This window comes from Solanum stenotomum, unplaced genomic scaffold (genome assembly GCF_019186545.1).
Source record: "Solanum stenotomum isolate F172 unplaced genomic scaffold, ASM1918654v1 scaffold7683, whole genome shotgun sequence".
Lineage (NCBI taxonomy): Eukaryota > Viridiplantae > Streptophyta > Magnoliopsida > Solanales > Solanaceae > Solanum > Solanum stenotomum.
In genome coordinates this window covers 1-18,812 of record NW_026036812.1, presented here as the reverse complement: position 1 = coordinate 18,812, position 18,812 = coordinate 1, and the positions used below count along the sequence as shown (strand labels likewise).

Here is an 18,812-nt window from a genome sequence, read left to right as displayed (position 1 = left end):
CCTCAGTAAAAGAATATTTTTCAATGTTGAATTGATAAAATATTACTTAAAATTAATAATTAAAAACGATATTTAAAAAAATCATTTTAAGAAAAGATATCAAGTAATAATTTACACTTAAAAAGTTTTAAAAAATAAACAACTATATTTGATATTTATATAGATTTTAGGCCTCACTTAAATTTTGTTTTAGGCCTCAAATTACGTTGAGCCGCCCATGATAAGTAATAACATGAAACATAGACTTTGGGAAGATCTGATCATTATAATGAAATGTTATTATAACGAATGACTGTTATAACGAGGATCGACTACTTACTTGACATAGTCAATGCTTACATGGCCTTGGACAACAACAGGATTAGCAATAATTCTATAGGCATCTTCAGAGATATCCATTGTTACATGCTCACTTGGACCACAACCAGGGCAATTATCAACAACTTTTACAACAACACTTTTGCCAGTACAAGGACTTGGCACTTTTCCAATACATGTGACATTTAATAATGTTCCACAATTAAATTCACCCCCTAGGTGGTCACTTGTTGTTAGGAGGTTACCTTGAGGTTTTTTCCCATAACATACTGTAGCTGTAATAATAATAATAATTACGTCTCAGTATCAAACAAGTTTCGATTAATTATATGTAGAAATAGAGGAGTATATCATATTATTAAGAAAATAAATGAATAGGACAATTGAATTGTTTCTTGATACTTGAATAAAATGCTAGGCTCTTGTTGAATGCATTAATTTGCACAAAGATTTGATATTTATGTTAGAGCTCAATTAAATTTTAATTCGTACATTTACAAGATTCATTTCTAGGAACGACACATCTGACAGGCTAGAGGATGCCTCTTTTCTATTTTAGCAACTCTTTAATTATATTTGCTTATGAGAGCAGCACTTCCAACCAGTAGGATGTCTTTTTCATGTTTTAACAAGTTTTTTATTTTAACTTTCTACATGGTCAGATGCGGATATTAGATTCATTTGAATCTGGTACTCTAGACGCATAGTATAAACTAATGTGTAATTTTTTTTTAAAATGTGCAATAAATAGAATATATAAACACATACCTTTTGAAATATAATGTATTCAATGCTAAAATAAATTAGAAGTTGAACCCACAAAGATTAATTATAGATTCGCCTTCACACATGATATATTTAAGATTACAAAATTAAAAGACTTTTTGCTATTTTTAATTTAAAATCACAAGTTAAAATTTCGTATCAAATCAAAATCAGATAAATAAATTGAAACGACGGGACAAGAAACTTACGAACATAGTACTCCTTCCTATAAAATCCTGCTGTCCCTGGTATAGCTAAAGCTATGGAGAACAAAGTTGCCACAACACCAATAATTAAAAGAAAAATACTTTTAGGAATTATTGCCATTTTTTTTTCTTTAAAAAAACATTTTATTTCTGTTTAACCGGTAATTACTACCTTTTTATAGGTGAACCATTGGCTAAAACATGGTTAAGAGAATTAATTAAGACAATTAATTATTTAATTTCCTTTATTACTCCTATCTTTTACTTAAATATATGCATTGTAATATTTACATGATTGCAAGATAATCATAATTTTCTTAATTAAGACAGGTTAATTAATTAGTAGATATTTTCATCACTTCAGTATAAAAAGAAAATAATTAATGGTCAAAGCGTATTTTAATAAATGATTGATGGTAATTTATGTAAAAGAAATACATAATAATTGAGAAAAGAAACTCACAAAAATACAATAAAAATGTGATACTTTAATTATGTTTTTCCTGGTACGTAATCCTTCTCCCTACTCCATTTTTTTATTTATTTTAAAAAATAGACCACAAAAAAATAGATAAATATTAATATTAGTCTAAACATAGGATATTTCCTGTCAAATCTGAAACCATTTTGAGAAAAAATCACAAAGCACTATAGTTTGTAGACTAATTATAGTACTCATGATCTATAGTTTACATAATTACATTTCATAGTTATTGTTCAAATACAAATATGTTCTGATCTAGCTAGCTCTAGTCAATTTTTTGAAATAATAGTACAAAGTTATCTTATTTGGTGCTTAATTTATGAGTATTATTTAATTAAAATTTATTATTTTATCATTTGTACAAAAAATATGCTATATGAAATTAGCTATTCATATATAGAAGGTGAAATAGCTAGCTAATTTGTAATGGCTCAGCTCTTTAGGGATATTGTCCGCTTTAGATCTAGGCTTGTATGGTTTTAAAGTGTGTCGCTAGTTGGTAAAGCCTACTTATTTATTATATACTTAACATATCTCATGTGTTTTGCCAATGTGATAATCTAATCTTAAGTTGGGGCGTCACATACACCTCTCTATGGACTCATCGTACTTGCTGAGATTTGCCCCACTGTATGAAATTTACCTATACTCAGTACTGGGATTTGTCTCGTCTTACTGTGATTTGCCAAAATTCAATTGAACTCTGAGTCACATCTACAAGCCTGACACATGAGTGATTCTGATACCATTTGTAACAGCCCAACCCACTGAAAATACTGTACGCTTTGAGTCTAGACCCGCACAATTTTAAAATACGTCGCTAGCTGGTAAGATCTACTTAATATATACACAACATCATCTACTGATATAGGAATCCTAATTTTAAACTGGGCATCACATAATTTCATTTTCAAAACTTATAATATAAATAAATGTCTATATATGAATTTCACTTTCTTTTTAAATTTATCTAGTGATAATTTAAATAAACTTAAACTAAAAGCCTATGCACTTGGCACACATTTCAATACAGCACAGACACCTATGGACTTTTGGTGTCTTGCAATAGCCTTTGTCCTTTCCAACTTTTTCCTATGAAATTTTCTGCCCCTTTAGCAAACTAAAAATTAAAGAAAATGACAAAAATGGTTCTTAATATATTTGGATTTTTAAAAATTTTTATTTGTCAAATATTAGTTTTATACATTTTTTAAAGTAATAAATAGAATGATAATTCTACTATATATCACTCATACTAAATCATAGGTCACGTCTCGAAAAGCATTGACAAGCCAGATGCAGGAAAAATTGTACGTGTAGTTCTGATCATCTCCTCGGTATATTGTATTAATATATCTATTGAAAATAATAAATTCAATGCTTTGAAAACTATTTTAAAAAATAACTGTAATTAATAATAAGGATACATTTAGAATTAAGAAATAAATTATTTCTTATCTTTCTGAACTTATCAAGTAAAATTAAAAAGTTATTTTTAATATATTGAATAAATAAAAGTGAACGATAAAATAATTCATATAAGGGTAGACTAAGCTCCATATTTTTGGTGACCTTGATACTTTTTGTCAACATTTGTTCTAAGTGGGAAATAAAAATTAAGTGCATATTGTGACTTACTTTATTGTTTGTTATCATGAAAGCCATTACTTCTTTTAATGATTTAATTTCTTGTAGCAAAGTAATTATAAGATAAAGAATCAAACTCAATCGAATAAATAAGGTAGAAATCCCTATAATAGTCAATTAACAACCAAATTTGTTTCAAATTAGAAAACACAAGAATGTACTTGATGAAGTGCATACATTAAGATTGTGATCATCATTTGATCAATTCAACTATACTTTAGAATGTACTTCATAATTCCATGCACTATATATCTTTGATATGCCCTCTTATTATCAAATCCTGACAATCATCATAACAATATATTTAATATTGGATAAAATTAAAAATATTTTAATTGAATTTTATATTTTATTACTTACTTTTTATAGTTAATATTAATAACGCCCTTGACAGAAATCGGATTGGCAATGATTGACATGGCTTCTTTAGTGAGAACCATGGTTACATCGCGACATGTAGAGCAATGATCAACAACTTTTACTACAACGCTTTTGCCAGTGCGGTGGTTAATTACCGGTACATGTGATATTTAATGAGTTCCCACACGTAATCGTACTTCCTAGGTACGCGATCCGTGCTATGAAGCTACCTGGTGGTGTGGGTACATTACATGCCGATACTGCAATAACAACAATAATAATAACAATTACACCTTAATACCAAATAGTTACATGAACCTACCATGGCATTTTTTTTGTTTAATAGAATTTAAATAGAGTAATAAATAGAAAGGAAAATTAATAATTAAACTTACAAGGATATTTATCATTGGTATAATAGGTTGTCCCTGGTATAGCCAAAGCTATGGGGAACAAAGTTGCCACAAAACCAATAATGAAAAAAAGAGTACTTTTAGTAATTATTGTCATTTTTTTTCTAAAACTTTTATTTATTTCTCTGATATATTATCAATTTAACTAGTAATCAATACCTTTATAATGTGTTTATTGGCTAAAATTTGGTAACCAATTACGAGAATTAAGGCAGTCCATTAATTATGCCTTTATTTTATTCATTAATTATTCTTTGAATATATTAAATTTGATGATTTGAGAAATGTAGTAAATATTGATTTGCATTTAATAGCAAGAGTATAATACACACAAAAGAATAGACCGGCCTTCTTGGTCATCGTGGTTGACTAGTTGAGGAGTTTACTCCTGACCACTAGGTCAAGAGTTCAAGGCTGATAGAAAGAAAAAAAAAATCGAATCTCTTGATTTTTCAAACTAGACAAATATTATTGGATAACTATTTTTAGTATAGTAGAAAAGTAAAGATGGACTGATCAGGAAGTGAACATTGATTAATAGTAGCCTCAACTAGAGGTGTACATGGAGGCAAAGCACATTAATGGCCTAAAGCCAAAAATGAATTGAAGATTTTAATTTTTATCTTAGTTTTTTTTATTCAAAGTTTATTATTTTAATTTTTTTAGATGCAGAGTTGTTAATATATTTAAAATTATTTTTTGAAATACAAATTATTTCTTTTCAATGAAAAGATTTCATTCATTTCAAGTCATATTTTTGACTTGACACAAAATAAAATAAAAACAAAAAGTTTTGAATCTTATAATTTTAATATAAGACTATTAAATGTGAATCATTAATCAATTCAACTTCACTATAGACTATTAAATGTGAATCAAGTACATGCTCCATATATCTTTGATGCCTTCTCATAATCAAATCCTGACAATCATCATAATAATATATTTAGTGTCAGATAAAATTAAATATTTTAATTGAATTTTATATTATATTACTTACTTTTTGTAGTTGATGTTCATAACTTCCTTGACAGTGATAGGATTAGCAATGACTGAGATAGCTTCTTGAGTGAGAACCATGGTTACATTGCGACATGTAGAACAATGATCAATAACTTTTACTACAACACTTTTGCCAGTGCAAGGTGGCGAGTTACCGATACATGTGACATTTAATGAGTCTCCACATGTAATAATACTTCCTAGGTACGCGATCCGTGCTATAAGGCTACCTGGTGGTGTGGGTATTGAACATCTGATGCTACAATAACAATAGTAAAACAATTATGCCTCAATACCAAATAGTTATATTAATCAGCCATACCATTTTTGTCTAATAGAGTTTAAATAGAAAAAAAATAAATTTAACTTACAAGGATATTGATCATTGGTATAATAAGCTGTCCCTGGTAAACCCAAAACTATGGAGAACAAAGTTGCCACTACACAAATAATGAGAAGAAAAATACTTTTAGGAATTGCCATTTCTTTTTCTAAATTTAATATTTATTTTCCAATAATCACCACCTTTTTATAGGTGTCATCGGCAAAAATATGGCAAAATGTTAAGAAGATTTTGTTAATTAATTATTAATTATTACTCGAGATATGGTCAGTTAATAAATAATTTTGATTATTAGTCAAACATAGGATATTCCCTATGGTATCTGAAATAAATAATTTTAATCCCTCACTATAGTTGAATTTCTCATTTAGTAAATCATCTTATATTTGAATTTCTCATTAACAAAACTCCAATGTGAAATGAGTGGAGTGCACTAAACATATCAAAATTATACTTCAAGAAGAAAAGGTTCAAATTTATTTATTTTACTTTTGGAATACTCTCAAAATTAATGGTGTAAGTACAATGAAGGATGGTTTATTGACCATTTCTTCGATAAAAAAAATTATACTATACATACAGAAAATTATATGAAATATATAGATTACAAATTACTTTAGTAATCGTATATTAAATCTTAAACATTTTCTGAAAATTTTGACTTTATCATTATTCAAGTTGGTGTTCACGGTTAAAAAATGAGACTTTTTTTTAACTATAAAAAGAAAAGTAAAGCCAAAGTATAACAAAGAACAATTATCCATCGGTAAGTAGATATGCGAGGTTGGTTGTAGGTTTGTAGCAGTAGTTAAGAGAAATAAAGTCAGACTGAAAAAAAATAGGTGATAGGAAAGACATGAAGATTGACAGTAAGAGTAGAAAGTTAGTAGATTATCGAGAGTTATCGTATTTTTAGTAATATGATTCATGTATCACATGTTTTCATTTTCTTCAATATATACTAATATTAATTGCTACACTTATTGTTAGTGAAAAACTTACAAGATAACAAAAAATACAAGATACAGTTGAAATAAAATGAAGAAACAGAAATTTCTTCAGGCTGAGGCGCGGATATCTNTAGGATTTGGTGTTTCGTGATATTTATCCATTTATTTTTAATGTAATTTTTGTCCCCTAATTGAATGACACAATGTGAATATTATAATGTTACTGAGACTTTTTCTTTTTTCATGGTTTGTGGTCCTTGAATGTGTTACTATTTTGTGGTCACATAAGCTCACATGTATTGAAGTCAAACTTAGAGTTTCCAAGGTTGCGACGCATATCCGATGACATTTTTGAAGAGTCCAAGCAACATAGATGATCACTATACCAAATCATTTGATTAATACACAACATTAACAATAATACGCTATATACATGTCTCGTTTTTTTGTTTTGTTTTGCAGGATATTAAAGATGACCTTGGTGGACATAATCTTCAATTATGGTGGAGAATGGATTAAAAAACCAAATGTCATGTATTCAAAGAAATTAATCGATACTTGGACAGGTTATGATCCTGACCTCCTTTCCTTTATTGATATCGTAAACAAGTACAACAGTAAGTTTGGATATTTAGGTGTTCAACAACTTATTGTTACCGTTCCCTCTGGTAACTATTACGAGATTGATGGTGATAATGGTATAAGGCAGTTATTGAACTTAGTGTCTGAAGAATTTAAGGTCCTTAACATATATGCTGTAGATGAAGGCGAGGAATTAATAGAAGTTCATAATATTTCTCAACATTCTAAGTCATATGTTGCAACAACTGAAGTTGGTACAGCTGAAGTTGGTACAACTGAAGTTGGAACTGACGTGAGAGTGATAATGAGAGTGATGATAATCATGTCGAGGTAGAGTATGATTCTGATGACTTGAATAAGATTGCCTTTCAAAAAAATAGGATCATTGATGAAACGTTGCTTGATTACAAGGAGTTATGCATAGGTATGAGCTTCAAAGATATACCCGAAGCTAGATTATGCATTAACTTGTATGCTCTTGTAAACAAAAGAAACTTGAAGCAGTTGAAAAATGATCCATCAAGGTTGATGTATGAGTGTGTTGCAGGATTTTCTTTTTCATTACATATTTCTGGAGATAAAGACATGCCGGGGGTTAGAATAAAAACCTTGAAAAATACGCATGATTGTAACGAAGCATTTGACAATGGAAGGGTTGATCATCTTACAATAGCGTATTATTTCAAGTCTAAATTGCAAAATGACCCAAAGTACAGGATCAAGGATATGAGGGATGATTTAAAAGAAAGATTTGATGTCAATGTTAGTCATGGTAAGTGCAAGCGAGCTAAGCGATTGATTTTGGAAAAACTTGATGGAAGCTTTACAAATGATTATAATAGACTTGAGGCTTATGCAAATGAGCTAAGGTCTAGTAATCCAGGAAGTGATGTGATTATAAATATATCGAAGGATACACTTGCCAATGGAAAACGAAGATTCTTGAGGATGTTCATTTGCTTTCACGCACTTAAAATGGGTTTTAAGAATGGGTTAAGACCCTTTATTGGCTTAGATGGAACCTTTTTAAAAGGGAAAGCCAATGGCCAATTGTTAACTGATGTTGGTCAAGATTGTCAATCCCATAGTTACTTTATTGCTTGGGCAGTTGTTGACAAAGAGACAAAAAGAACATGGAACTGGTTTTTAGGCCATCTTAAAAGGTCATTAGATCTCAAGGAGGTGGGTGAAGGAATAACCTTCATTTCAAACATGCAGAAGGTAACATATCTGAATTATTTTTTTCCAGCTAATTCTTTTTTACATTAACTTTTAAGTTCATTAGCTTCGATCGCTGTCCAGTTCTTTCATTTTATTTCTGTCCAAAACTTAAAATTGAAGAATTGTCCAGTTCTTAAATTAAAATTCTGGTCAGAAGTAAAATGAAAGCACTAGACAGGTCTTTCATTCCAGTTCTGGACATTACTAAAATGAAAAATTAGAAATTCATTCTTTTTGTTAATTTTATCATACAGGGATTACTTCAAGCAATTAAAGATGTGTTTCCTGAATCACATCACAGATTTTGTGCAAAACATGTTGAAGCAAACTAGTGCAAAACATGGAGGTTAGAGGAACTGCAGAAGGTATTTTGGTGGTGTTCATGGACCATGTATGAGGAAGATTTCAAAGACAAACTCAATATGATTAGTTCTTTAGATAAAACAGCAACTGAAGATTTACTGAAATATCTTCCCAATGCGTGGTGTAGAGCCTATTTTGACACCGTGTGCAAGAACTATGAAGTGGTGAACAATTTCACAGAATCGGTGAATAAATGGATTCTAGAAGCTAGAGGCAAACCAATCATCAAAATGCTTGAAGAAATAAGAACTAAAGTCATGAACCAATTGAGAAAAAGAGAGGATGAAGTGAGATTTTGGGCTACTGAGTTTAGCCCAAAGAGTATGCAATTGTTCAATGAGTACATGAAAATTGCTCAAAAATGTAAGGTTAATTTCAATGGTGATTATAGATATGAGATCACAGAAAGTTGTGATAGGCATACTGTAAATATGATTTTGAAGAGATGCACATGTAGACAATGGGATCTAAATGGAACTCCATGCTCACATGTAATTTCTGCAATGTTGTACAACAAGCTGGACCCTTTGAGTGAAATGAGTTGGTGGTATAGCAAAGAGGCATTCCTGCTTACTTATAGGCACAAATTGCAACCTTTTAGAAGTGAAAATTTTTGGAAGGTGAATCCACATCAAGCAATGGAACCACCTGATCTAGTGAAGATGGTCGGTAGACCCAAAACTAAACGGGTTAGAAAAACAGACGAGGCAATTAAGAGGCAAGGCGAGTGGGCAAGTTCAAGAAATGGAAGAGTTATGACATGTAACAGTTGCGGAGAGCCAAACCATAACAGTAAAGGATGTAAAAAGGTAAAATATCTTCAATGCTAACAACAACTTACTTTTTTCCTGAAGTTTGATTTCTAACTTGTATTTTTTACTTACAATAGCTTGTCAATACAAAGCCAATGAAAAGAACCAGGAAATTAATTGATGAACCTGAAGAGATAAACCTAACAGAACCCCAATCAACCCAAGCAAGCCAAGTTGTGAACTTCATGTCTACACCAACATTGATGCATCATGCACCACAGTTTTCAGGTCTAAGACCAAGCATTCCAAGTAAAACGCCAGATTTTGAGTTATCAGAAACTTCAAAGCAAAGATCAAGCAAGCCAGATGCTACTCCATTGCAACATACCATTCATCCAGATTTGACAATCAACTTCCCAAATCATGATCCAGATCCTACTATAAGGCCAATGGTAATGTCAGAACATGCAATATTCCGAGCTAGGCAAAAAGGACCAATTCCTTTTGGAACAAGGATTATTAACTTTGTTGGTGATCACAATGGAGTGAGTGTTCCTTCAAATCTTCCCTACTCCCCAACCAACCTCACATAGAAGGGAAAAACTGCTATAACTCAAGGTCAATTGGAGATGCAAAATAGGCAAAAAATTAAGAAACTGAAGCCAAGAAGAGGACAAAAGTGATCTATTGGGTTGAAAAATATTTTTGTTATGTTTCATGGGTTTTAATTACTGATTATGACAATACTTTTTAGTTAATGTCTTTTCAGTTTACTCTTTTTTGTGGTGAACATTGAACATGAATGTCACATTATGCCACTTTATATTAGTTATGATGTAGTTGTCCTGTTGTTGCTGAAAATAGTGGTTAGATTGTGAAATGTTAACGTGCTGAAATGGTGTTTAATCTGCAACTACATTTTGTGTGTATGTGTTTGTATTTGTGCATAGCTTTATTATGTTGAAGTAGCTATTCTAATTGTCTTGTATTGGCTAGATAATTTATATAAATGTAGTATTTTGACATTGGAACATATAAGTTGTGATCCTTTAGATTTAGAAGTCTATTTTTGTGATCCTTTAGATTTAGAAGTCTATTTTAGTGATCCTTTAGATTTAGAAGTTTATTTTTGTGATCCTTTAGATTTAGAAGTCTATTTTGAACTCTAAATTCTAATTGTCTTGCTGTTTGCATGTCTTTTATTGCTTTCATGGCCGTGACGGCCTCTACACTCTTATCAGGCTACAAGTTATGCAAAAGGATCATATGGTGATGAACTGGGAATTGAACCTGCAGCCTTCAACTCCAAAATTGATATGTGACTTATAATTAGACGTTACGATTCTCGGAGTGCAATAAGCTTTCCTGTAATAGCTAGTAAAGTTTCCCATAATCACATTATCATGTATTGTACATTGGACACAAGACACATCTTGCTAGTAATGCTGAAGTTGAACATTCAATATGAATAAATTACACTAATTTTTTTGTGAACTATCATACACAAATCGGTATTTCTTATGTATTTGCATGCACAAAGATATGTCATATTTACATAAACAATACCAAGTTAACTTGCATAAGCATAATAAGAAGCTAATGGAAGAAGCAAAATGCATAGCAGATGAAACTAAATACCTCACCAAAAAACATAAAACAAAATCACAAAAACCAACACCAAACTACTGGAGTTAGAGACAGAAAAAACCAACTAATGTACACAAAAAAGAACACGATATGTTACTAGGTCTCTCTCTCAAGAAGGGAATTGATTGAGGTGTTGCTAAACCTCTGTGCAAGACCTCGGATGACAAGGACGACAATATCACGGAGGTGCCGAGTCTGTACCAGCAAATCCACTTCACTCTCACTGTCCACCACAATTCTAAACTGCATCAAAATTCAAACTTCTCACTCTCGCTTACTCGGTAACTAAAGATGTAAAACTAAAGCGACGGACAAAAAACCCGACCAATTAGCAGAATCAAGACATGAATGACTCTTTTCTCTGTATCAAAGCCTTCAATCTAAGTTGTCTCTGTATTTTTTCTTTTCGTGCGCTAATTGACATGTTTATTTCCACACACAGTTTTGCTTCTCAATGATCTTTTCTCTGGGACTTCTTCCGAGATATTACGAGCGACGGGAGAAAACTGAAGACCGTTGTTTCTGTATTATCTCTGTTTTAATGGGTAAAGTGGTATGAGAGAGTGGATATTAGAATCGGGTTAATGGTTGGGTCGAATTTTACTAAATGGGTCGAATATAATACTAAATAGAAAGTAATTTTTTTATTATAATAAATGTATATACACATGGAGCCATGTAGGCGCCACATAGGCTTATAAAAATGGTGTCATGATAAATTAACTGTACAAGGGCAAATATGTGCCCAAAGTAGGATGGTAGGGGCAAATATATCAAAAAAGTATAACGAAAGGTAAATATGACCCTTTTCTAAGGGTACAAGGGCAAATATGACCCTTTTCCGTAATTTTAATCCCTCACTATAGTGGAATTTCTCATTTAGTCAAACACATGATTATTTAGTAAATCATCTTATATTTGAATTTCTCATTAACAAAACTCCAATGTGAAATGAGTGGAGTGCACTAAACATATCAAAATTATACTTCAAGAAGAAAAGGTTCAAATTTATTTATTTTACTTTTGGAATACTCTCAAAATTAATGGTGTAAGTACAATGAAGGATGGTTTATTGACCATTTTTTCGATAAAAAAAATTATACTATACATACAGAAAATTATATGAAATATATAGATTACAAATTACTTTAGTAATCGTATATTAAATCTTAAACATTTTCTGAAAATTTTGACTTTATCATTATTCAAGTTGGTGTTCACGGTTAAAAAATGAGACTTTTTTTTAACTATAAAAAGAAAAGTAAAGCCAAAGTATAACAAAGAACAATTATCCATCGGTAAGTAGATATGCGAGGTTGGTTGTAGGTTTGTAGCAGTAGTTAAGAGAAATAAAGTCAGACTGAAAAAAAATAGGTGATAGGAAAGACATGAAGATTGACAGTAAGAGTAGAAAGTTAGTAGATTATTGAGAGTTATCGTATATTTAGTAATATGATTCATGTATCACATGTTTTCATTTTCTTCAATATTTACTAATATTAATTGCTACACTTATTTTGTTATCTCTTTTCTATTTTTTACTTTTTTACATTGGTTACATTTAATTTTTGAGTCAAGGATATATCGAAAATGATTTTCTTTTTTCATACTAAAAAACATAAAACTTGCGTACGTTATATTCTTTCAAGACTTGTATTATAATAAAAACAGTTTGATATACTAAAACTTTCGTTATATACAAAGTTCAAAGAAGGGTCCAATTACATTATTTTATATTTTCGTAAGAGGTTATTTTCAAGATTTGAACTCGTAAAACCATAAACTATGGGCCATTATTAGTGGCATATCCCCTTAGCATCTCTCCTCATCCCTTCTTCCCAACAAACCGACAAAGCATAGCTGATCCGATTGAACTTTGCTCATCTCTCTCTCTCTGTTTCTCACACAATAATCTTTCATTCTTCCCAATTCTTGAAAACACCCAAATCTGTGAAATCTTGAAAAAACGTCCAAATCCATGCCAATTCCGATTCAAAATCAAGAAACTAAACCGAAAAAGTTGATTTCCCTTTTCATAAAATGCGTAATCATGGCTTTATTCCTTTCCCTTTTCTTAATTTTCCTTCTTTTCCTTGGTTTCGCCGCGCTTGTACTCCTCCACTTCTTAATCACCTCCACCGCCTTCCACCGCCGTCATCGCCGTCGCCACCATCATCGATTTCCGGCGAACCAAACATCATCGTTTGATCTGCCTTGTGTTAGTTATTGTGTGTCACAGCAATCTGTTAGGGATTGTGCGATTTGCTTGGAGGGATTTAAGGATGGAGAATTTTGTAGGAAATTGCCTGATTGTGGACACCTTTTTCATGTGAAATGTGTGGATTCTTGGCTTATGAGGGTTCTGAATTGCCCGATTTGTCGGACCCGGGTTCGGGTAGATTCGGGAAATTCGGGTTCTGTTATCAGTGATGAAGATTGGAAGAGATGGTGGGCTGTTGGTGTTTCAGGGTAGCTGCTTTTTTCCTGAAAGTTCTGCATTTTGTGGTTGTAAGTTCTTGAAAAAAAATCCCTTTTTTATCTTTTTTTGATGCTTTGTTTATGTTGAGCATTGTAATGTATGGTCATTTTAGTTGATTAGCAATGACATTATTGGCTAAATGATGATAGTAGCTAAGTATATGATGAAATTGTTTGAATTTGTTCAATTAGGTTAGACAATTTTGTGGATGAACCTTGTTTGATAACCGTGCCAGCTTGTGCGTACCTCTGACTGATTGGAATCGGTAATTCTGTCCACCAAGGCTTGGATGGATGGGAAGAAATCATCTAGTGTTTTTGATTCATTGGCTGGGAAAAAGAATCATCTCACTTGAGCAATTGATTTATTATCGTAGTTGTACATAGTATAGTGTGTGCTTGCTCTGGTAGGATACTCTATCCATATTCCATAGGATTGGTTTGAAAGATTTGAGTACCATGTATGCATTAGTTAGCAATGTTGCTCGGATTCATATACATTACAATAAGTTTGGATGGAAAGATTTGAGTACCATGAATGCACTAGCTAACAATGTTGCTCGGACTCTTAAAAAATGCCATTTAGAGGAACCGACATGAGTGCGAAAGCATTTTTGGATAGGTTGAGCAACATGGCTATTTAGAAGTAGATGATGTTTCATTGATGGAGGTAAATTTTGTTATTATCATTTATCACTTAGGTAGTACCTTCGTCGCAAATGGTATGTTGTGTTTACCTCTGAGAGTGTCATAATAGAGCTATAAATGAAAAATATGTGTCATAAGAGTTTTAGACATACTACGCAGAGATACCTAGTATCTTTGTCTGTGTTGTGGGGAATAAGCATGTTTCAAGTGGAATAGTCGAGGTGTATGCAAGCTACCTGAACACCATCTTATTAGGAAGAAGAATTTTGCACATGCTTTTCTCTGCAAGTATTTGTGTTTTGAGATTATGTGAAGATGAGATGTGCGGATGTCCTGGTTAGGAGGTGTGAGATGTCGGCCATTGTGGGTCTGAGGCCGAGTAGAGGTAGGTCTAAGAAGTATGGGTGAGGTGATTATATGATGCATTTTCAGCTGAACGAGGACATGACCCTTGATAGGAGGGTGTGATGGTCGAAGATTAGGGTAGAAGGTTAGTAGGAAGGCGAATGCATTTCTTTCAATTCTCAGAGTATTAGTGTTCTTCTTTTTGTTGTTTTTCTTTATCTTTAGATTTCTATTACTACCTTATTTCATTGTTGTTTCTGCTGCCTCCTTTTCATCGACCGTTCAAATGAAGGTCTATTGAAAATAGTGTAAGGTTCGCATACACTCTACCCTTCTCATACCCTACATGTGGAATTACACTGGATTTTTTGTTGTTATTTGTGTTTTGTTTTGTTATCTAAATGGAATGTCTAGTTGATTGAAACATTTTGATTTACTCTAGGAATTGAACCAAGAAATCACAAAACAGGACACAAAGTAGTACAAGTTGGAGGAGCAAAAGATCTGCTCACATCAAGAGGAGAATGATGGACTGGAAGTGCAAAGATGAACTTATGGAGGTTTGCATCAATGACTTGTGATGTGAATTTCACTGCGTAAAACAACATGAACTCTAGTTTTCTTTTAGTGTAGTTTCTTCCCAAATTAATGATTTGGAGATGATCATATGTATAAATATAAATGCGTACCCATTCTAGTGGGTTGCAAAACATAAATTTTTGCCTTAAAAACTGTGTATTGTACATGAATGAGTTTCGCACTTTTCCTTGAATGTGTAACTTTGTAATGCATAGTGTCTCTTAATTGAGTAATGCATCTCTGTTGTACAAATGTTTAGTGGGAGAAATCAACATTTAACTGTTCAAGCTTTTCATATCGTTTTGTATCAGCTTAGTTTCTACGTGCAATCGAGCTCTATTCCTACGAGTTTGCTTCTTATTTTTGGCCGTGCAGTTCATTGTTATCTGTTTTTTCTAAGTCCTGGCATTTGGTAGTGTCTGAACATCTTCTTTGGGCAATAGCTGTGAGTATAATAACAATATGGCCTATGTTGCTCGGATTTTTCAATAATATCATCGGTTTGTTGGATCTTCCAAAATCTATGCATTTTTAGAGAATTACTCCTCTTCCTACTTCCAATTGTTCAGCGGACACGTGGAGTTGAATTTCTCTCTATAATTATGTCCGCATAAATAGACTGATTATTAGGTGACTGTCTTTGATGGTTTAGAAAGTATTAATCTTTTGACTGTCCCATTATTTTTAAGACATATATTTTCGCAGTTACGAGCTAAATTTTAGGAATTAGCGGACTTTCTTTGTTTTTCGTGTGTATTATCTCATGAACTGACATCTTGGAGCACCCAAGTCTTTTTTTGAATTTTTTTTATGAGGACCTCCGTAATGAGTTGGGGAAGGATTTTGTATAGTCCAACCATTTTAAGGCACACTTTTACAAATATTTTTTAGTATCATCTATAATAGTCAGGTGAATCATATGGTCTTTTTTTTTGTGTTAGTCCATTAATTTTTTTTTAAAATTACTGAGTGACTTTGTTTAACCCAATTATTATTTTAGGATCATCTGTAATGATCCGCTGAACCATATACATCTATATGATCCACATCACTTTTTACACTTTCTTTATTTCAATTTGTGTGGGTTATTTTGACTTGACACAAAATATTTTTTTTAAAAGGGATTTTTAAAACTTGTGGTCTAAAATAATAAGTCATAGTTATTTATGTGGCTTTAAATCATTTTATTAAAGATAAAATGAACATTAAAATTAAATTGCTACTAAATATAGAAATGTGTCATTCTTTTTTAGATTGACTAAAATGAAAAAGTGAGTCACGTAAATTAGGACAGAGGGGGATGTTAGTCTTTTTTGTGTATTAGTCCATGAAATTTTGAATATATCATTGACATCAGTGTTTAGCCCAAATATTTTTTAGGATCATCCACAATGACTCAACCCATATTCATAACATCTACATGATACATACATGCAATTTTTATAGCATTTAGAGGTCATAAAACAGGAATTTAGAATTTTCTTAATGTTTCATGTGTGTTTGTTCATTAATTTTTTAAAATATTACTCAACACCTCTTTTTTATCCAATTTTTTTAGCATCACCCTTAATGATCTGGTAAATCATATTCTTAGCCTTTAGATGATTCATGTCATTTTAAAAAATAGAATTTAGAGGTTATAGAACACGATTTTAGGTTATTACGGATGATTCTACAAAATATTCATAGGTGAATAATTACGAAAAATTAAGAAAAAAATTAAATTTCTATTTCCTAACCTGTAAACGTTAAAAAAATATTGTGAATTCTATATGAGCTATGAATATCATTCATTACTTAATTACGGATTGTCCTACAAAATTTGGAATCAAAAGATTTTGGACATGTATATCTACAAAATATTCATTGGCTAATGCTCATGAAAAGCTTTGAAAAAAATTCATAGATTTAATACAAAAGAAAAAACAAGATGATCCTAGAGACTTGTTTAGTGACCCATAAACTCCAAAAAAGAGACGCTGCCTCTACGAAACTATGAGTATCTTATACTAGATTCTTACGAATGGACCCACAAAATTTAAGTTCAGATAGAGTCGATCCGATATATTTTTAAAAAATCATAAACTTAACTAATAAACAACTTAGATAATTCTAAATTTTTATTTTATTATATAAACTCCACAAAAAATAATAATTCTGCATCCAGAAAATTATAAATATCATTTACTAGATTATTACACATAATAAAATATTTTTTATTAAAGATAGACATATCTGGAACCCAAGAATTCTGGTTAAACTATGCTCCAAAGTTAAAAGTCACTATAGAAAAAAGAAATAGCTACCCACAACACTACTATTAAAGCAAAAGAGACAAACGTGGTCCAATGATATTAACATGTTATTTATTTCACAAGTTTAATTTGGAAATACCTAAATGGATGGTTTTCACAACTTCCCTCTTGTCCACAATATATTGTATTTTGATTTTTTTTTTTTGCATACATCATAAAACCATTTTGTAATTTGAATATAAGAATATTTGATATTTATCATTTATCTCTTTTAAAATATAATAAAAATTTGAGGGGTAAAGTAAAATTCTTTTTTCAAAAAATTTATCATTTTTTTTAGTTTCTTATCTAAATTATCAAGTGTTTATGTTTCTTACTTTACTTATAACATCAACTATTTATCAAAATATTCTCCAAAATTAACTAATCGAGTTAACATTTTCCGTATACCAAATATTACTCCCTCAATCCTGACACACTTTTTTTTGTCAGTTTCAAAAAGATAAATAATATATTTTTATATTTAGTGACAATTTAACTTTGAAATATTTTTTTTTACTCTGAATTAGATAATTTATAACCATATATTAGACCACAAGTCTCAAAATCTCTCTTAAAACTCTATATGAAATCGGACAATATCATATAAAATAAAAACAGTAGAAATCTTATAATTTAAAAAATGAATAATTAAACCTAAGACCACAATAGTCAACACTGTCAACTCCATGTCAATTTAGGTATTTATATTTTCTAAGAAAAAAGAAGAGAGAAGATACTCATACTATATTTCCACAATTCCAAAAAGCCAATAGTCAAATTATTACACTATATAATAGGTCCACAATCCACTTCCATCTTTCTTTTCAAATCTTATAACCTCCAAAAAAACCTACCAAAATAAATTTTTAAAAAATCCAAAAATGCCTACCGGAGAAAATTCCGATCATATTTCTCAAGAACCAAATAATATATTTCTTCTTGCTAAAATTATCATCAATTCCTTCAAAATTTCTCTATTTTCCACCAAAAAAATTTCATTTTTAATTTTCTTTTTCCTTTCATTTCCACTCTCTTTTTTTCTCTTCTTATTATCCTTCCTCACTTTCCCTTTAAAAAATAGAATTCAACATCTTGAAGAAATATCATTATTTTCATCTATACATGTTGAGTCCAAACATCTATTAGAAGAAGCAAATGAAGAAGCTAAGTCTTTGCTATTTTTGAAAATTCTATTTCTCTTTCCTACTTTTTTACTCTCCCTTTTTACTGCGGTCACCGCGGTAAATGTCGCGTTTTCCGTATGTTCCAACGGAAAACCGACTGTTCTAACGGCTTTTACTGCAGTAAAAGCCGTTTGGATACGGGTCGGGGCTACTACGATGTGCGTTTACGTGATCATGCTAGCGTGTGGCATTGTGCCCGGGATGCTCGTGGCGTTTCTCGAGACCCGC

General features: G+C 31.2%; 3 protein-coding genes across 4 annotated transcripts; 2 read left to right on the top strand and 1 right to left on the bottom strand.

Annotated features, from left to right (window-relative positions):
- Positions 1–319: 319 nt before the first annotated feature.
- LOC125853011 (putative EG45-like domain containing protein 1) lies at positions 320–1,410 on the bottom strand (the record flags this gene model as incomplete). The annotated part of the gene is made up of 3 exons (XM_049532698.1): positions 1,293–1,410; positions 564–593; positions 320–482 (listed from the first exon to the last, which is right to left on the bottom strand). Coding segments are annotated over exons 1-3 (311 nt in total), but the record flags the coding sequence as incomplete, so codon positions are not given.
- An 11,432-nt stretch (positions 1,411–12,842) lies between these two features.
- Positions 12,843–15,397, top strand: LOC125853013 (RING-H2 finger protein ATL56-like). Of its 2 annotated transcripts, none has more exons than XR_007445101.1 (2): positions 12,843–13,561; positions 14,967–15,397. XR_007445101.1 is itself a non-coding variant. In XM_049532700.1 (2 exons), the coding sequence occupies exons 1-2, from the start codon at positions 13,032–13,034 to the stop codon at positions 14,971–14,973; spliced, it is 498 nt and encodes a 165-aa protein (XP_049388657.1). In that variant the 5' UTR covers positions 12,865–13,031; the 3' UTR covers positions 14,974–15,397. The 2 variants fall into 2 exon arrangements, 1 of the variants encoding a protein (XP_049388657.1); XM_049532700.1 differs by having other exon boundaries at positions 12,865–13,522.
- A 2,864-nt stretch (positions 15,398–18,261) lies between these two features.
- LOC125853012 (uncharacterized) lies at positions 18,262–18,809 on the top strand (the record flags this gene model as incomplete). Its single annotated transcript, XM_049532699.1, has 1 exon — positions 18,262–18,809. A coding segment is annotated over exon 1 (528 nt), but the record flags the coding sequence as incomplete, so codon positions are not given.
- Between the last annotated feature and the right edge of the window lie 3 nt (positions 18,810–18,812).